General features: G+C 47.8%; 3 protein-coding genes across 3 annotated transcripts; 1 reads left to right on the top strand and 2 right to left on the bottom strand.

Moving 5' to 3' along the window:
* Positions 1-14: 14 nt before the first annotated feature.
* PARS2 (prolyl-tRNA synthetase 2, mitochondrial) lies at positions 15-1,569 on the bottom strand. The gene has a single exon (XM_021297133.2). It carries the CDS (start codon positions 1,418-1,420, stop codon positions 23-25), a length of 1,398 nt encoding a protein of 465 aa, XP_021152808.2. The 5' UTR covers positions 1,421-1,569; the 3' UTR covers positions 15-22.
* On the top strand, positions 1,561-10,024 carry CIMAP2 (ciliary microtubule associated protein 2). The gene is made up of 9 exons (XM_021295313.2): positions 1,561-3,594; positions 3,926-4,030; positions 4,136-4,252; positions 4,415-4,552; positions 4,644-4,778; positions 5,077-5,238; positions 5,443-5,571; positions 6,893-7,023; positions 7,885-10,024. The coding sequence occupies exons 1-9, from the start codon at positions 3,583-3,585 to the stop codon at positions 7,985-7,987; spliced, it is 1,032 nt and encodes a 343-aa protein (XP_021150988.2). The 5' UTR covers positions 1,561-3,582; the 3' UTR covers positions 7,988-10,024.
* DHCR24 (24-dehydrocholesterol reductase) lies at positions 9,373-19,422 on the bottom strand. Its single transcript, XM_065072118.1, has 9 exons — positions 19,091-19,422; positions 17,702-17,857; positions 17,167-17,272; positions 16,785-16,903; positions 16,431-16,694; positions 15,527-15,670; positions 14,400-14,597; positions 13,493-13,671; positions 9,373-11,580 (listed from the first exon to the last, which is right to left on the bottom strand). The coding sequence occupies exons 1-9, from the start codon at positions 19,319-19,321 to the stop codon at positions 11,427-11,429; spliced, it is 1,551 nt and encodes a 516-aa protein (XP_064928190.1). The 5' UTR covers positions 19,322-19,422; the 3' UTR covers positions 9,373-11,426.
* Positions 19,423-19,801: the final 379 nt, after the last annotated feature.

Below are 19,801 nucleotides of genomic sequence, written 5' to 3'. Positions count from 1 at the left end.
GCAAACACAAGAGATTCAGAGTTTAAGGGACTTGTGCTTTACTCAGTAACTCAATAACACCTTCCTTGGTGAGGAATAGAACCTCACCAGCATTCTGATTCCAGACCTCAAAGACCGAGGGGTCCTCACAAACCCTCTTCCCAGCTACGATCACATAGGGGTAACCCAGCTTGTTGGCGTCCTTTAGCCTTTTGCCGATGGTCAGCTGTGTCCTGTCATCCAGCACCGAGTCACCCGCGAGGTGTGGCAGCACTTCAGCAAGGTCATTGTACAACCTGTCCAGCAGCGCAGCTCCCTCCTCCTCCTCCTTGCTGCCTCTCTTTGGTGGGATGAAGCAGAGCTGGTAGGGTGTGATGAGGCTGGGCCAGCGGATGTTGTCCTCTGTAGAGAGCACCTCAATGGAGGCTGCAAGGATGCGAGTGACACCCAGGCCATAGCAACCCATTTCTGCCAGCTGGGGTTTGTTCTCCGGGGAGCAGAAGACAGCATTGGAGATAGAGGAGTACTTGGTGCCCAGATAAAATGTGTGCCCCACTTCAATCCCTCTGGTCTGGATGAGTTTTTCCCCACACGTGGGGCAAGACGTTTGTTCCCCATTTAGCATTTCCACGTTGGCCGCAAAATGTCCATCAGGGCACAACACCAGCCTGTCCTCGCCGACGTCTGCCGGGAGCTGGAACTCATGGGACATGGTGCCACCAATGTTGCCCGTGGCCGCCTGCACTTTGACAAAGGGAAGGCCCAGGCGGTCGAAGAGGCTGCAGTAGGCGTCGCACACCAGCTTGTAGGTCTGCCGAGCCGCCTCTTCGGAGGTGTCAAAGGTGTACATGTCCTTCATGTAGAACTCCCGGCTGCGCAGCAAGCCAAAGCGGGGCTTGGGCTCATCCCGAAACTTCCTGGTTATCTGGTAGAGGCGCAACGGGAGCTGCTTGTAGGACAGGTTGCTGTGAGCAGCCACCAGCTCCGTCACTGCCTCCTCATGCGTAGGGCCCAGGCAGTATTCCTTGCCGTGCCGGTCCTCCAGCCGGAAAAGCTCCGTCCCCATCTTGTTCCAGCGGCCACTGGCATGCCACAGCTCTGCCGAGCTCAGGCTGGGCATGTTCACCTTCTGCCCCCCCACAGCCTGCATCTCCTCGTCCATCACCCGGATGAGCTTCTCCATGGCGCGGACGGTGGGCGGCAGGTAGTGGTAGCAGCCGGGGCTGGCGGGGTGGATGAGCCCCGCTTGCAGCATCAGCTTCTGGCTCCGGCAGCTGAGCTCCCCGGCCCGGCCGTCGCTCCCCACCTCCCCACCCGCCTGCAGGTTGAAGGGCTGGAAAAGCTGCGAGAGCAGCAGCCGCTTCGCCCTGCCCGGGGCTCCGTGCCGGGGCCTGCGGCCGCGCAGCGCCGGGAGCCGCCATCTTCTCAGCAAGGCCTCCATGGCGGGGCCGGGGACTCGGGGCCTGCGGGGGCGGCAGCGGGAAGCGCTGGCTGCAATGCGGGGACTGCCCGGGGCGGGAACCGGGCGGTACCCATACAGGTGCGCAAAAACACGTGTGTACCCGCAAGCACCCCTTCCGGGTTATGGACAGAACCACGCCCACCCCCCCGCGGACACAACCAATAGGAACCACAATCCTCTATCACGTGAAGGCAGAGAAGACCAGGACTCTATGCTTCTGCCGCTATGGCGGCGGGGCGCCACCTGCCGGGCGGGCGGGAGCGCGGTGTGTCTGCTTTGGGGTGGCACACGGGAGAGTGCGGGGACACTCGCGATGTCCCACCCAGCGTCGGGTCGCAGCATCTTCGTGGTCGCACGGTCTCCCTCGGGAGTGAATGAGCCCTTATTTTATTTAAAAGTGGGATTGGAAGAAATCTTTGTGACTCTTGTATAATGCAAAATACTAATGTACACTCCTGTTTACAAGGAGCTGGGAGTGGGCTAAATCAAGGGATTAAAAGGGCACATTTTTCATGCTCCCGAGTGACTTGGGAGCATTAAAATGGTTAAATAGTCGAGAGTGACTCAACGTCCCGGGGCACTCCCTCAGCATTACAGCATCAGAGCCAAGATCTGGCCCAAATTTCCTGGCTGCCAGGTAGAAACTTCACTCCCAGACTGGCCTTTCATGGTTTTGTCAGGCGATTACTTCTCCCTATATGATTTCTCACCACAATTAAACAAGAAATGCAAAAGCTGCCTGGGAGAAGCGCCGTGGCTGCCTGGGAGGCTGGAGGAGCAGGACAGGTCCCTGGGTGCAGTATGTGGGTCCCACAGGACACCCCGTGCCATATTGCATATCCCTTTGGCCATCCCCTTTTTGTCCAGAAAACGGAAGATTTTCACCTGTCAGTTCAGGACTGGAGGGTTGTTTTTCGCTGTTTCAGTTGCCTTTTCAAGCCGCAGAAGCCAAGCATGTTTCCATCAGTGACTTATTGCCTGCTCTGCTGATCAAAGGGACAAAACCATCTTGGATTCATTTGCCGGGACGGTGTTTTAACCAGGAGGGTTTAAAGCTGTACAAGACATGCGGTCTGTGGGGAAGGTGATATCTCTTATTAAATCAGCAGACAGGACCGAATGCGGGGCTGAGCTTGGGGGTTTTGTGCCTGAAACCCTGTCTGTGCTCCTTATTTTTTCCAGCTGTGCTGGAGGAATCTAATAGAGGTCCTGCTGTCCCTCCAGCCTCTCACTGATCTGGTTGCCCGCTGCTTTGCCAGGGGCTGATTTTTGCCATTTGGGCCAAACGTGTCTGCTCTGTGTGTGGCAGGGTTGCGGGTATCAGCTCTGTCTGGGATTCCCCTCATCGCCCCTGGAGGAAAAGCGCTGAGGATGGGGGAAGGTGAACAAAGGGCCCAAATCAGTCCCTGACACAGCAGCGCTGGGTTATACCCTTGCCAAAGCAATCAAAAGGGTCTGTTATAGAGAAGCTACAGTCCTGGATCCCCGTTGGGATGGTGGAAAACATTTATTTTCTTTCCAGCAGCACCAGACCAGAGCTAGGGAAGAGAATGCAGGGCAGATGGGAGGCCAAGTCATTCAGCGGCGGAACCTCACTCCATCCTGTGGAGGATTGCAGTTTCGGCTTGGGGTCTCAGCACAGAGAGGTGACATGTCCTGATGGACCCTGGGCATGCTCTTATACAGCTTGTAGGGTTCGCAAGCCCACAGCTCTGACTCCCAAACCTGGCTGACTTTCACAAAGACTTTCATTCCCTCCAGTGATGTTGCCGATGCAGGAAATATGGTACTGCAGAGCACACAAGCACTAAAAGCTGCATTTTGTTTCCCAAAGTGTGATTGGCAGGTTGGGCAGTTGCTTTACACTTTTTTGCAGATTAGAGATAATTTGTCCCTAAGAAAGCTTAGTAAATGGTTGGATCAAGCCCTGAATATATTGCATTAGCCCGACTGGGAACCTCTATTGCAATCAAGATCTCTGCCTTGACCCTGGCCCTGTCCGTTCCTGGGAGTGGACGTTCCCTGGGGAACAGGGATGCTGGGTGCCATGGTGACAGCTGCCACGGCAAGGGCTGCCACCATCCCTGCAGCCCTTGGGGACCAGAGGTCTCAGTGTGGGGCTGCAGGGGCTCCTCAGGGACATGGGCAGCCAGGTGAGGCCACCAGCTGGGATGCATGGGGAGAGCTGGACAGTGTAGCTCCCCTCACCTCCCAGATCATCTGTGCCCACTGGAAAGTAGCTTCTTTCTGCACAGGATGGTATGGGACACCCAGCTCAGGCTGGGAGCACCCTGGGTGGGAGTTGTGGGATGTGTGTTGCTCATACCAGAGCTCGCTGGTACCTTCCCAGTGCCCAGAAAACACAGAGCATGGAGTGGGACGTGGAGCAGCAGATGCCCTTGTCCATCACCCTTCTTCACCCGGCTGTGGAGCCACAGCTGCCCGAGCCTGGGCTCAGCTTTGGGCTCGGGTTTTGCCTTGCAGGGGAAAGCACCAGCCTCTGGCTGGGCCAGAGCAGAGATGGCCTCCAGGCTTAATCAGCTGCCCCATTTCCAGTTCAAGGAGATAATGAAGAGCCGCAAACGCTGGGTAAGAGCTGGGTTTCACCTGCCCTCCATGCACTTTTTCTGGGGGTGAGCGGTGCAGGCAGCACAGGCAGCGATACCCAGCTTTGTTCTTATTCTCCTCCTGCAGCAGGAAAGGCTGGGCCCAGGAAGGTACAACATCAGGGACTTTCTGCAGGAGACACGTCCCTGCAGCCTCCGGGGAATTTGTGACACGAGGGAGCGGCGATTCAGGGACAGCCACAGGGTAAGCCGCACCCTGACACGGGAGGTGCTGGGGAATGGTGCCCCCTGGCTCTGGGCTGGTTCCTCCAGAGAACAAGCCCTTTGCAAGGGTTAGGAGCTACCGTGGGTACCATTTGCTCCTCCTGGGCTGGGGACTGTCCCCAGTCACCCACCCCTCCTGCAGGACTGTGTCCCTGGCCCCGGCACGTATGGCCCCGGTGGGAACCCCTACACCCGCCTCGAGGAGAGGGACAAGCGCTCGGCCGGCACACGAGGGTTGATGGACAGTGGGACAGCGAAGTGTGTCCTGCCAGCAGCCATGGCAAGTCCTGCCCCTCTCCCTGGGGACACACTGGTGGGGTGGCCCTGTCCCACACTCAGTGCAGCCCCTGTCACCTTTCTCCATCCCTCAGGGCAGCGGCCTGGGACCTGGCACCTACCACCTGAAGAGCAGCATTGATGTGGGGCTGCAGCGGGTGCACAGCCCCGGCCAGACCTTCTCAGGGGACAGGAGAAAGCCCGCTGGTGGGGGACATCATTCCTTGGAGGTGTGTTGCCCTGGGATCATGCACTGGACGGGGTTTCTCAGGGAGCTGTGGCATTGCCAACACACTGTGAGAAGGATGCATCTGTCCCACTTGAATTTTGCGCTTTGACTTCCCTTTGATCCAGGGATGGATCACAGAGTCATAAAATAGTTTGGGTTGGAAGGGACCTTTGAAGGTCACTTCATCCAACCACCCTGCAATGAGCAGGGACATCTCCACCCGGATCAGGTTAATGGATGGTGTGCCCCCACAGATCACCGGCAGCTTAGCCTCTCGCACCATTCCCTTGTCCTGGCAGAGACGCACCAAGCCGAGCACCAGCACTGTCAGGAGTTTCTTGGACGAGCTGATGTTGAGCGAGAACAAGAAGAAAGGGTGTTTCAGCACCATGCCGAGGAACCCGGGCTGCCCCACGGAGAGGATCTTCTGGGCTACGCTCAGCCAGTGCCCAAAGGAGACGGTCAGGGGGGACATGGACATATCACATGGACAGGGTGTCACCAGCATCCCCAGCAGTGCAGCGGGTGTATGCGGTGGGGATACGTTAGGCCCTGGGTGGATGGATGGATGGGTGGGTGGTTGGATGGATGGATGGGCAGCTCTTCGACTTCGTGCACCTCTTTTTACAAGCAAACTGAAGCATAACAGGTTTCTTTCTGCTCAGTATGCAGTGGGGCCGGGCACATATAACCCAAAGCCCGTTGAGGGATTGGTGTACTCCAACCAACCTCCATTCTGGACGTCTGCCAAGAGGTTTGACAGAAAGTCCTACCGCCTCTTTACTGGGAACGAGGTGAGTGAACAGACAAGGCAGTGAGAGAGGGACGCAGGAATGGTCAGACTCTGAGCTTCCTCCGTCACCATCCCCAATCCATGACCAGCACGACAAGCAGAGGACGAAAGTCTGAGGCGAAGGAAGGGTGGGCACTCCTCACCAGCTGAAGGTTAGGTGTGTCCTCTGAAGGGGAGCAGCACCCCAGCAGAAGTCCCACATCAGGTGGCCATCTCCGATAGAAGGCAGGCTTGAACTCAGGAGGTGCTTTTCTCTCCCTATTATCAAGGAAACTTGGGTGACTTGGCCACATGCTTATGCTTTAGAGAGGAGATGAGACCCTCTCTGGGTGCTGTCATTCTTCCCCAGAACAGGTTTCTAAAGAATAAACAGTGACTAAGGCCCAGTGTCCTGCCAGGTGAAGGAGAAGGTGCCCCCTGCATACAGCAGCATGCTGGGCACCCACCGCTAAGCACATGCTGCCCAGAGGCGGGTGAGCTCAGCAGTGACCATGTTATCTCTGCTGCATCCTTGGGCCTTTGCCCTTTTCAGGGGATGCTCAGACAGCTCTTCACATTAGTTCTGCTCCACGCCAGATGCAAGCAAGCAGATGCACTTCATGAACAAGGGCAGCTGGGTCTGAGTCCTTTTCGGTGCCAGGAGCTCTTTGTATCCTCCCAGAAAGTCATATTTTGCTGCTTGAAAGCTGGTTTTTCCTCTAGCAGCATCAGCAGCATGTTGCAGAGCCAGGGCTAGTGCAAGCCTTTCCCTTAATACCTGTTCCTGGAACTGTATTCATCTTGGCAGCTTTCCCATGGAGAGCCAGAACAAAGCCCGAAGGGCTCAAAGCAGGGAGGGAAAGCTTTAGTCTGAAATAGTTCACCTTGGCTGGAGATGAGGAACAGGCTTCCATGTGGCTTCTCTCCTTGATCCAGCTGAGTGCAGGACAGGCAACTTGAAAGAGGTCACGGATGAAGACATGTTCATAATTGCTGGGGGAGCTCGACAGATTAGACTTCAGTGGGGAGGTTGCGACACGGCAGCCCTTGACTACAGCGAGCAGTAGGCGTCTGACAAGCGTGCTCAAGCCCACAGAGCTAATTGACTTCTTAACAGACCACTGTGATGAGAGGAACTGCTAATGAAGGGAAGTGGCTGTGTTAACACCAATTAGCGTCTCTTCTCCTCCCTCCCCTGACGTATAGGCCCGGCTTGGTTAAGGAATGCCACCTATTATTGTATTTTTTGCAACTGAAGGCCTGGCCATGTGAAGGCACCACCTGGTTTTGTGTCCCTCCTGCTGCCTCTGGTTGGGGAAGCACATGAGACATTCTCCTTCCAGAACCGTGTGGGTGTTGGTCGCTACGACATCACCAAGCATGAAAAATATCCTCAGAATGTGAGATACCAGTCCCTGTACCGGTATGATGTACAGAGGTACCTGAGCAACTTGAAGCGTGATGCCTACTTGCTGTAAGTCTGACCGAGAAGCGGGGTGCAGATTTTACACTGGCTTACAGGAAAATCATCTATAGCAGCTCTGAGGAGACTCTGCACGCTACTCTCACAGCTGATGTGAGATGAGATGATTGTGTGGTCAAAGCACTGAGTGGTCGTTGCATCTTGCAAAATGTGATTTGTCTGCAGTGAAGGTGTAGGCAAATAGTTTCCATCGAGTTAGAGGGGGCAGCTTGTCTGTCTCCACTCATTCCCAGTGCCAGCAACAGCCCTGAACAAAAATTCTGTTTCTCAGGCTGTGCCTTGGTTTACCCATCCAAGGAAGGAAGATAACAAGGCTCACTTCCACCACAAAGGGCTTTGAAATCGCTGGTGTGTGAAGCAGTTTTGATCTCTGCTAATGAGAGGCCTGGGGACAGCCCTCTGTTCTCACCCTTGCTTGTGGCCGAGATGAGCAAAGTGCTGCCGTGGCACTGCGGGTTGGCAGCTCTGCAAAGGTCTGTCTTGATCTCCAGAGAGTAATTAGGAACCAGTCTTGGCTGAATACAACTGGGCAAATTTCAGTGGGGCAGCCACAAGTTAGATATCCTATGATGGAGAAAGCATCTTGAAATCTAGCTTTCAGTATTGCCTGCCTTTGGTAATTTTGCAATTCCAGGAGAAATTTTAAAAAATCTGAACAGTGAGCAGGACTTGGAATTCAAATGCGTCTCTCTGATCAAACAACACTAGCTCCAAAATCACTTTTTGGGCTATAGCTGTGTGTTCTAGGGAGTAGGCAGGTTTTTAAGTGCTCTGTTCACCTCTGTACTCAGTAAGACTGAGATTAAACCAGCCAATAATTTGAGCCCACTGAATCGCATCCTCTTTCCACAGTGAGCGGCTCAAGCCTGTTGCTAAAACCAACTGGAGTGATTTGATTTCTGCTCCACGATGTCCAGATACCTCTGAAGAACTCACTACTGTTTTCCAAACATAAGATGTTGCGGGGAAGCTCAAATCAGTGAGTAAATGCCACACACCAGCAGATGAGATGGGGTAGATGAAAATACTCACAGCGTGCTGCCATGCAACTCAAGGGATGGGAAACAACTCAAGTGTTGTCCTGTGGCAATAAAACACTTTTAGACAACCAGCAGGCTAACTTTTCTGTTGAGGAATTAATTATTTCCACCTTGGCCTTCACAAGAAGATAATTAAGTTAAACCTTGGTTAACTGCCTATGTACCTGTCCTGTGCCATCTTTAGCTGGGTGCAAGGGTCTGAATCGCATCCTGTTAACACAACAGCTTCACTTGCATCAACAGTGCCCATGTTTATAAGCAGCTGGAGGGAATTAGGAATAGTTTAATGTCATTGTTCCTGGTTTTGTAGGATATTAAAACCTAGAGGCAATGGGGAAAGTGGAATGAAGGGAGAGTTGTGTCAGTGCTAACAAGGGATGGCTCTAAAAATGTACTGGAAATACACTGGTTCACTTGGAATTAACCTTTGTGAAGTCTCCTACTAGTGTTTAGACCAGACCAGAATAATTAAATCTAAGTGTAATTACATGTTAATTGTGGCTGATTAAGTATGCTAACTAATCTGCAATTATCCTTCGGTGGGGGAGATAATTGAACACAGGTAGAACTGCAGAAATTCAGATAAATCTTGTTGTTTGTCCTAGAGAGGCAAAGGAGGAAGATCTCTGAAACACCTGAGCAGTGATGTGGGTGAGTGCTGAGGTAACAAGAGAGGCTTGCGAAATGCAGCGTCAGCCTAGGCCAGCACAGAATGCTATTAAAGGAACGCGGGGCTCTGAATGAGTCTGCAGAGCTGCTGTGAAGGTGTTCTTCAAGGAAACAGATGTGGATTCAAAACTCCTCAGGCTAAAGAGTGCACTGAATCTTCATCCTTGCTTCTGTGGCTGATCATTCAAACCAGGGATTAGATTAGTGTGAAGTGAGAAGAATGAAGTAGCTCTCGTGTTAACTGCTGTAGTACCTGAATCCAAAATGGGGTTTTGTCCTCCTTGGATGGAATGTCACAAGGAAAGATGGAGGTGAGGAGGGGAAAAAAAAATAATCAGGATAATTGGCATAATGAGGTTCTGTGTAGTTAGTGGGGTGTAAGGGAAGGGTTAAGGCTCAGCTAGAAGGTGTTTCCTTTGTAGGGGTGTGACTTGAGGTAGAGATAAGAGCAGACTTCAATGACATTCCTTCAAAGCTGTTTGCAGCACCACCTCTATACTGGGCTCCTCATGTCCCCCAACCACCTTGAATGCCTCTGGTCTCTTTCAGTAATTGCTGACCATTTGTAATGATATAATGAGCAGGAAAAATTATAAACACAAGTAAGTAATCATTCATTAAGAGACACAGCTTTGAACAGTAGGCTGGCTAGGTCTTTATTTTAAACAGCCTATACAACCAAAAATTAAGAGCAACAGCAATTACGCATGTGCACATGTGTGACTGGTACAGTTACAGTACCCAATCACCTCATACAAAGTTTGCCAATAAATTAAGGAGTGAAAAAAACCAAATACAGTGCATACCTAAAGATCCTCAGTACATAAGTGAGAGAAACACATCTTAAGTGAAAGTGTTTGCATATCCTCTAGCTGTTTTAACATCGCTCTTTAAAAGCGGACCAAACCCATTCTCGCTCTGCGCACATTATTTTACAAGCGCTGGACGAAATTGCAGCTTTGCCTCCAGGACAAGCAAATGTCTGGTGTGTCCAGGAAGGCAAATGACACCCTGAGAACCAGCCGTTGCCTTCCTGCATACCCTGAGGCCTGGAACGGATCAGCAGATGCTCCTGGATCACTGACGCAGCTCCTGCTCGGCTCTGTGGTTCCTCTGCACTGGCTGCGTCTCCCCCCACTACCCGTCCCCTACGTGGGATCTTAATGGGTACCTTATCTGCACACAATTTGCCCAGCGTGCATCACTAACAGGCTGAACTTGTTACTGCTTTATCATTGGTTTCATCTGGATCATAAACATCCATCTATCAATAAATAAAATCATTGGTTTAGCACTTGTATAAAAATTACAACGCCTCCCACTGTTCACTGTTTAAAACGCTTGCCACGTCACCCTCTACCCAAGCCTCATGAAAATGACTTCTTTTTCCCTCCAGCTCAGTAATGTTTCAAGTAACAATTTTAAGAACTGCTCGGACAAGGCACACGCTTGGTTTGGAACCATGTTTCTGGCTACAGGGTCAAAACATCTCTACACTTGACCGTCTGAAGTGCGTGACTGCACCATTCTCACCAGCGAGCAGCAGCAGGGGAACTGAACAGCACTTGCTGTTGGTTTCCTCTGCAGGTGAGGGAAACAGCCCTTTTACAAAGCCTATCAACCTAATCCAGCTAAAACAAAAAGCAAAAATGTCACTGGAGTCAGAACCAAAGCCTGCGTGTATCCAGATGCACAACTAGAATTCTTATCCACAGCCACTTGCTCTAACAAACCTCGTATAAATAAAGTCTTGACTTCCTTTTTCTATCGGCCAGGGCATAACGGTCTGAAATCATCCACGTCTTCCTCCAACTGCTTACTTAGAAGGCACTAAAATTAAGCAACAATGAAAAACCAAACCAAAACAAATCCAAATAAACTGACCCGCAATGAGTAAGAACTGAAATTAAAACTTGGCTACATGAAACAGCAGCATTTCTTTTTTTTTGGTAGTCTAACAAAGCCAGAATATTGACATTTCATGGCAAAACCCAACGCACTATTAACCAACTAAAAAGTACCTAAAACCTATATCCACTTTATAATCAAAATCAGTACAAATCCGATAGGCACAAGTAAAAAGCATTGTCCTCACACCTCAGTGCTTGGTTTTGCAACAGAGCAGGTTTCACTGCTCTGCAGAGACGCTATAGGACAGTAAAAGCCCAGCGGTTTAGTACACACCTCACACACCACCAAACAGCCCGGAGATGATGGTACCTTGCTAAGCCATTCTACAGGTTACCGACCAGAGGCAAATGTTGGTCACATCACGACTAATCTGATAATGTGTTCAGCTTTGGCACCTATATCTGAGCCCTCCTTAGGACTTTCAAAAGTCACGTTAGATAGAGCTCTAGCACACAGCTGGTGTAACTCCAGCACCTTCTTCTTTCCAATATTTTTTCTTGTGTCTGGAAACAGGTGAGTTCACCTATGTCACTACATTAGATACAAAGGCCAGCACTTCAGATTTCTTATAAACAATCACTCTGAGTTCGTAAAATTGATTTTAAAACATACAAAGAAACATAAATTCATAAAGCAGGAATTCATACCTTTAAACATCAACAAGAATGAGCGTATTTGGAGAGCAATAAAGCTTTTTTTTTTTTTTCAAAGGATATACTGACTAGCTATAGGTCAATTCATATTTCCCTGATTGCTTGATTAGATCATCCAGACTCAGTGCCTTGCAGCTTTGCAGATTTTGTCATACACTTCTGGAAAGGCATCCTTGCAATTCATTTGCTCCCTCAGCTTGTGGTATAACGAACCATCAAACATATCCCAGAACTCCTCACGGGTCATGTAGCAATCTGCATACAGCATCTGGAAACTGGAGAGGGAAGAACACCCAAAGAGAGAGAGATTCACTATTAATTGTGCCAAAAGCCTCAAAATAGGATATTAAAAACAACAACAACAACAACAACAACAACAACAACAAACAAGATACAAATAGCTAATATTCAACAAAAACCCAATCAAAAACGCTTTTTAAAAACAAAAAAATCTAAATTTATATTTTTGTTGATTTAACATTACCATGAGCTGTTTTCCAAGAGGAAATAACATGTAACGGTGAAAACAGCAGAACACCTCTACAGTCACTTTGGGAAGATGGGAAAATAAAGCAATTAAAATAACTGTTGCTTTCAAAATTTGGTTGAGAACACGTCTTTAACCACCAATGTATTGACACTTCCATTACGAGGAGCGGCTGAGGGAACTGGGACTGTTCAGCCTGGAGAACAGGAGTTTCCCCAAATCAAGAGTCTGGCCCATCGCACGAAAAACCACACATAACCTGAATAGCCCCCAAGAAATACTTTTCGAGCTGCTTTTGAAAGCCTGCTTTTCTTTTTCTTCCATTCAAAACCTTTTCATTCCAGCTTCAGAAAAAGGAGGTATTTTTTCTACATGTTTTATGATCCATGGAGGTACAGTCACAGCATCTCGCATTAATCTGCATTACAAAATGCATTCAAGGCAGATGTAGCAATACCTTCCGTGACTTTTTAAGGTTTCTTTGAACTGGACATTGAGAAAATAACAAGGAAGGCAAAGGCTTGCCAAATCAGACCAGGCCGAGAAGATAAATTTATAGTGTAAATGAAGCACAGTGTAACAAAGGTCCATTTAAAAAAAAGAATGCAATCAACATTTGGCTGTGGCTCTTCTTTACTTTCATACCCTGCTCTCTAAAATGAAGCCAGCCCCAGAGTACAGCAGTAAAACACAAACTGTTACACAAAACCTCTACTGTTGTGTGATTATGAAATCGTAAGATTAAGCTTTTATCCATCGTTAACTTCCCAGTGACAGGTAAAGAAAACACAAAACTTTGTTAGTCAAGAGCTTTCAATTAAAAGCTTAATTTCAATTTAAAAAAAGCTTAAAATTAACTTTTGGTTGCTTTGTTCTCTGGCAGATCACTTATAGCTAGAAGTCATTTACAGTCTGCAAATCATCTGGAAGCAGACTCACCACTGTTACTCAGCCGCATGAGATAATAATCACTGTTAGACTGAGAAGCAAAATAGAAATGTGGATAAATTATACTGATGGTGTAAAAATACTGCGTAGTTGTTTTTTGTTCCTGAGAAACAAGTCTGTTACTGCTTCTCCACTGACGCTACCACAGCAAACGAGGCTGGCAGGAGCCTGTGACAGATGGCGGGCACACACCTCACGCCTACTGCGGTGTGATCGCAATCAGGGCAGGAGAAAAAAAGGACACTGTGGAAGTACAAATTGTCAGGGAGGGAAGATCCCCCCATGGCGCAGGGACTGCGGGGGAGTCAGGGCTGGACTCCCTGTCAAGGACAAGGCAGAGCTGCAGCACGCTGCTCCAAGGACAGGGGGGAGCAGGATGGTCCCAAGGGCTACAGGGAGGCTGCCTGAGCTCCAACAGCCTGCGGGATTCCTCTGGGGACAGCGGCCAGCGCAGCTCTGGCTCTGCCTTGTCCCCAGGGCTAGGCTGCCGGCCCTGCCGAGCGGCCACATGCCCAGGGTGACACTGCTAGAACTTCAGGCAGCGTGCTCGTTTGAGTTTGCGGTCAAATAACGCAAGTAAAATCATATTTAAAAATCGTAACAGCAAAATTAGCCATTAAAATCAGTTTTCCGTTATTGTGCTTGTTAAATTATTGCAATATTGAAGTGTTGTGGGACTAAATAACTGTGACTAAATCACATGGGTGTAAATGATATGGCATTATTACTATTCTAAGGAGCGGGAACCTTACCCATGCACACTTCTTACAAACTTTTCCATCTGCCTCATTGAAGCTCTGGCTTCAAATTGTTTCCTTTTAGGCTCTCCATAAGCTCCTATATCCACATAGAGTTCCGCTTCATCCCCTTTTGGGTGGACCATACCAGGATTATTGGGCAATATGAAAGGGCATAACCAAAGAGGGTACACCTGCAGAAATAAGAAAACACTTTATCACTTATTTTTAACAGAATAATCCTTTCAGCTGCCTCCTAATAAAGGTGACAAAATGAAGAGCTAAGAGGACTTCTTCCCAATTTGGGATTGAAACTGGCACAGCTCTTCCTTTCCAATTCTCTTACTGTACTTTCTAATGACCATAATACAAATAGATTGAGATGCTCAGAATATGTGCTGTGTCCTCCTAGAATTACTTCTCTTTCCCCTTAAATATCCGTAATGAAAAAAAATATCCCTGATCCCAAAGCAACAACTGAATACACATTAGGAGTAAAAAGAGAACGAAGAGTTTTATTTTCCAGGTCAGTCTAAAACCGAAATTGCCAAGTTTGTACTTCTTACACTAACTAAAATAAATCCAGAAATAAAAGAAAGAAAGGGAAATTAATTCCCACAGTTTGGCTTTAGTGGGTCTGCCAGTGATTTCAGGTGAAAGAAAAATCGGTTCAGGTTTTACTAAGTGATGAACCTTTTCAGAAATGTCTGAATCTCATGTTTTTCGTTTGTTTGTTTGTTTTTCAGAAAGCTGCACTGATTTCTTCTGCTGCCTTGTGTCACAGACTCACAAAGCACAGCATTCCCCAGGATCCAATAACAACCTTTTACACAGGCAGACTATTACGCCTTAAGACCAACAGTCACAGTTGTTATTACACCCAGTCCAAGAGTCACTGTAGTTTAAAAACACGTGTTCTTACATTAAGGTCAACGTGGAAGGTTTGGATAGATTTTTCAAGGCTCTTCATTGGGACCAACATGTCCTGCACAACATGGTGCTGCTCGTACAGCTTTCGAATAGCTTCTCCTTGGGTGAGTTTTAACAAAGAGATTTTTGGAGGAACCATCCAGCCAAACAGGTAACGGAACACAGGGTTATTGCCAAAAGGAATTATATCCTTTAAAGAGGAAAGAAAAAAAGTTTGAACTAAGAATGTGTAAGTAACCCCCAAAGCAATACTTCAGAATCCCCAGAGCAATATCAACCTAGATTTTCAATAAACTTAACTGCTGATACTTTTGCTAAACTGCTATAATACAAATATGAACAAATAAGAGAGGTCTGGACTGAGCAGCTCTGTCCTCAGCCTCTTCTAGATACAATGACTGATTTTCAGTCATATGAATCACAACATACTGAGCCTCAAACACTTTCGGACAATGAAGGTCAGAGAACAGTAGGCTATTATCTTAAAATAGCTAATGATGGACCCCATGAGAAGCTAAACTTACAGATCTCTTGCAAGAATAAACACATATAAGATCAAATTGCAAAAGGATTTTAAAGCTGTAAAATTTAAAGTACTTCCTGCGCAGCCAACTCCTACTTGACTTCTCTGTGAGCTAAAAGGATTCAGTATCTTACTCCAGAGATTCAAATCTTTCAGATTCCCAAATAAAGTTTTGGGCAAATGCACACAACAGCAAATGAATTTATGAAATCCAAGGTAATGAACTTGCTGTACAGTATTTATAGTAATTAGTATTCTGAGTTTATGCAGGGCAAATTTTCAGCCATAATTTCACATTCATGTTTCTTCCACTGTCTCTCTTTGAAAATAACTAAGTAGGTATAAAAGCTTAATGCTGAAATAATGTACTTAAGGTCTAAATCACCAAGAGCACTAAATCAGAAATTAGGAGGTTATGACATAATGGCTTATATATAAAGACGTGCCTTTGAATCTGTTTTGCCCAAATACAGGACTTATACATTTGCCATAAACTTCATTGTTTTTTTTTCTGCCATGAAAGACAGAAGTGTTGCCCAGCAGAAGAGCAGGGTACCTTCCTGCAGATGTTATTTTAATTTTGGAACTGGTCTTACTTGGAGCTCCCAGAAGATACTGCGTGTATGTCTATGGTAATAATGTCTGGATGGAATGTATTCTGTTCCAGTCCTGTCAGCTTTCAAATACTTCTCCACATGCTTAAAGAACCACGGCTTGTAGTAGTTGCCAATCCTGTTTATCTGCAAGAAAACAGGTGTTCATTAGCAAACACCAACACAGATAAGTTACACCTTGCTAGGCAAATTCCTTTACTGTTTGGGATCAACGTTAGACCCTCTGTGACAATTTGAACGAGACTATCACAAGAGATCTAGGGAGCCTTCGTTTCTCCACAGACATGGCTCCTTTTTACCTTTCTTGCCATTTAGGTTTAATTTAAATAAAGCTTGCTAAGGCTTGCCTGTTACAAGCTAATTGATTCCTAAAATTCTGATTTCTCAATCCATCATTAATCCAAAGTGTCATTATGGCAAAGGAGAAACATCTATGGTGAGTGACGCAGTAAACACATAGCATGTCTCTCTGGTAAAATGTCCCTGATGCCTTTTACCAATATTAACTGTATTAAAAGCTTGCTGGGAAAAGTTACTCTGAATAACTGCAAATTAAAACAGCATTATCTGGTATATGAGAATAGATATTTATCTTCTTCCTTAGGTACCTCAATGAAAAGGCTGTAGACTAAATTATTTGCTAGAAAAATCTAATCAATGGGTCATTTTTTATCAATTGAAGAGATTTAGAACACAGATTCTATTATAGTTACAAAGAGCTGTAATTTAAAATAGTCTGGTGGACAGATCTGATCTTTAATCCCATGTTAAAAGGTTGTTCCAATCTAATAATGATTCTGGTTTTATATTGGCATATAGTAAAGCTTTAGTTAAACTTTGGGGTTTCAGTTAAACTTTGATTTGTGAGTCACTTCCCTTTAGTTACCTTGCTTTGCTCAGCTTCGTCAGTCAAGACTCCTGTCATGATGACGGCTTCTTCCAAGGAATACACAAGTCCTTCCACAAAGCTATTCTCCTTTTTCTTAGATTCTTCAGTAAACTTTTCACAAATCTTCTGCAGTCCTCTCACAGGCTCATAATGTATTTTGACATATTTCTTGGCAGGAATCATTTTTATTTCTGCTGCAACCAGGAAACCCAGAGTACCACAAGACCAAGGCACTGCATAAAATAGGTCTGAATTTTCAGTCTGCAAAAAGTATGTCATACTAAATCATACATCCATACTGATAACTGTCAATGACATTGTAAATGATAGCAAAGTAACATTTTGTCTTACTGGTGAACATCTCACAAGGCTTCCATCAGCAAGAACAAGTTCATAGGCCACACAGGTGTGTTGAAAAAGTCCGTAGATGTGGGATGAAGACTCAATGCCAGTTCCCATGATCAGGCCACCTTATCAAGAGAGCACACAACAAATCAAATGAAACACAATCCAAAATGAAGGTAGTTTATGAGAACAAACCCCCACTTTCAAGCAATGGGCATGACTTTTAAGACTATTTATTACCAAAAAAAAAAAAAGTGCTTATAAATACCACAACAGAACATAAGGTTCAACAGCGTATTTTCGAAACCTTTAAACTATGTTACTACATAAAAAGCTAATGTAAACACAGCAAAATCAGGGCATCTTTTGTCATCACAACGACCCTTACCTACTGTGAGATCATCAAGCTCCGGTACCACAGGAATAGTCCAGCCCATGGGATTCAGGTGTGCAGTCAACTGGCCCATGGTCACCAAAGGTTCCACACGAACAACCTAAACAACAACAACAAAACATTTTACCCCACCAAGCATAAATTAAGTGCTCAGCATTAATTATGACAAAATACAGCTAACTGGATTGTACCTCCATCTGTTATCAGAATTCAGAGACTTACTTTCCTTAGAGTGCTACTAAAGATAGCTGAAACTGTTTAGTGATTCCTCCTCTGCCTCAACATCTTGTTGCTCAGCCCCTCGAATCATAAATCAATCTGGTCTTTTAGACTTCAGCACCTAAAAGCTAAGCGATTCCATATGCTGCTTTTTTGGATAGAGTGATCCAAGCACACATTGAAATTTGTTGGGTCTACTGCTACAAAAATCTTTTGTTCTTTATGGACTCTAACCACCCCTTCAGGTACAAACACAGTTAAAAAAGCTGTAAACCTCATTATTATGAAAGTTTTGTGCTGAATTTATTACCCGTCTTTCACTGTCCACTTCCAGAACATCCATTAAGTTGATCATGATGTTCTTATGAATCTTCTTGTACTTCCCAACACGAAGTGACACAGTCAGCCAGCCGGGCCGGCCAGTGCACATGTATCTTTTGCTGCCTTCGTTTTTCCATTCCCGAACCTGCAAGAGGTAATAACCAAATGGATGCTGTAAGGCATACACATGTAGTCAATAATGTATAGCAGAAACATTCTTCCCTCCCTGTGAAAAAACATTCAGAAATACTGTTATTCCTCTACATGCAAGTTACCTGCAGGGAACAAAACTTGGATGTAGAGTAGCGATGCTTTGGAAGTCTCTGTAGATATTTGAACTTGTAAATAAAATACCACCAGAGGGGTCCAGTTATGTAGAGGAAGCACATCTAGTACCTTGTAGGTTTGGGTTTTTTGAGGTGGTATTCAGAAAAATAGCAAGAAACAGTCAGTTTTAAAAACCCATGCAAAAGCCTATAGTGGAAATGAGGCATTATCACTGTCATAAACAATCATAGTTCTGTGAAGGTTGATGAATCAACATCTCCTCCTAAACACGTACAAAAAATGGTCTGAGTGTGCAAATGAACAGGCAAAGAGAGAAAAGTTGAGAAGGAAAATGTGCAAGCCATACAACTACATGACCCACGAAATTTGCAAAGCCACAGTGGTTAACATTTGGAGAACAAATATCAACTGCAGCATTTTCTTCAAAGCTCAACTGCTGCTACAGCTGGAAGTAACAACCCCTGCCCCTCAGATAATAACTCTGTGCACGTTAATATCCATCCACACCTGAAACAAACACAAGAGACAAGGAAGAGAACAGAAGCAGACATGACAGAATTTGCATAAATACCAGAGAAACATTAAGGAAATCCGCATTTCTGGGTGGATGAGAAGTTTCGGATCCCCTTGGATCATCTCTGGGGACTAAAGAAGTCGAGAAGCCGGAGGTGAGTGGTGATAAAACACAGTGTTAGGCCAACCATTCAGACCAACATTTCCATCTCACACACATTACTGCACGTTTTGACCACACACAGGTACAGACCCACAGTCCCTCCCCGGGGATGCGACAGCAGCCGCGCCGCAACTTTGAGAGGAGTTTCTGACACGGAAAAAAGAAAAACAAAACCCAGCCCCACAGGTGCGGAAGCACCCGCCGGCTTTTATTCGTTTGCTTTTTAATTTTTTTTTCCCGCAACCGCATTCACGGCCGGATTCTGCCCCGGCCCCGGCCCCGGGGCGGGGAGGGGAGGGCGGGCGCCGCGCCAGGCCCCGGGCGCTGGCAGGGACGGGGCCAGGGGACCAGCTCCCCTCCCGCAGAGCCGCCCCCCGGCCCGGGCGAGGGTGCCGGGGTCCGTGCGGGCCTCACCTGCGCCTGGATATGCCGGACGCGCTGTGCGTGCTGCCGGGGGGCGCTGTGCAGGCGCCAGACGGCCCAGGCGCGCAGCTGGTAGTAGACGTCGAAGAGGATGGAGAGGGGCAGGAGGAAGAGGCAGACGAAGACCCAGCGGTGGTGCACCAGCACGGCCTCCAGCCCGCGGTGCCGCACCCACAGCAGCAGCAGCAGCAGCCCCGCGCACAGCGACCACACCGGCGACATGGCGGCCGCTCACCAGCCCGCCCGCCCGCGCTCTCTCACGGCCGCCGGGACCCCGCCATGCGCCGCTCGCGCGCTCGGCCGCCCCGGGCCCCGCCCCTCGTCCCCCGCCAACCAGCCGCCCGCGTTGATCCCCGCCGGTGAGGCGAGGGGAGGGGAGCGGCCAATGAGAGCGCTGCGGGGAGATCGGACCAGGCGCTGAGGGCGCCGATTGGCTGAGCGCGCCGGGCCCCGCGCCCCCCTCATAGCCACCGCCGGCCCCCGTCCGGCTCGCGGTCCCCGCTGTGGGGCCGTGTCCGCCCCGCCGGGCAGCGAGCGGGCCCGACCGGGCTGGGGGGTGTAAGGAACGTTTAACGAATAACTGTTGTTTTTACATAACTGAGGACCTGGCGTCTGACCCCAGCAGGGGGGAAGGACTGAGAGACATCGGACTATGCATCCTAAACGTAAAACACAGTCTCTTCCCGGAATATATACTGACAC

This window comes from Columba livia, chromosome 8 (genome assembly GCF_036013475.1).
Source record: "Columba livia isolate bColLiv1 breed racing homer chromosome 8, bColLiv1.pat.W.v2, whole genome shotgun sequence".
Taxonomy (NCBI): domain Eukaryota; kingdom Metazoa; phylum Chordata; class Aves; order Columbiformes; family Columbidae; genus Columba; species Columba livia.
Note: the sequence above shows the minus strand (reverse complement) of the source record. Positions and strands in the feature narration are given on the sequence as shown.

Excerpts from the sequence above, each read along its gene's own strand:
- PARS2 (XM_021297133.2), bottom strand. The coding sequence starts at position 1,420 with ATGGAGGCCTTGCTGAGAAGATGGCGGCTCCCGGCGCTGCGCGGCCGC.
- DHCR24 (XM_065072118.1), bottom strand. The coding sequence starts at position 19,321 with ATGTCGCCGGTGTGGTCGCTGTGCGCGGGGCTGCTGCTGCTGCTGCTG. Across the intron at positions 17,273-17,701 it reads AAGTGGACAGTGAAAGACGG|GTTGTTCGTGTGGAACCTTT; the intron begins GTAATAAATTCA and ends GTTGTTGTTTAG. Across the intron at positions 15,671-16,430 it reads ACGAAGCTGAGCAAAGCAAG|ATAAACAGGATTGGCAACTA; the intron begins GTAACTAAAGGG and ends GTTTTCTTGCAG.
- CIMAP2 (XM_021295313.2), top strand. Across the intron at positions 5,239-5,442 it reads GCCAGTGCCCAAAGGAGACG|TATGCAGTGGGGCCGGGCAC; the intron begins GTCAGGGGGGAC and ends CTTTCTGCTCAG. Across the intron at positions 7,024-7,884 it reads AAGCGTGATGCCTACTTGCT|TGAGCGGCTCAAGCCTGTTG; the intron begins GTAAGTCTGACC and ends CTCTTTCCACAG.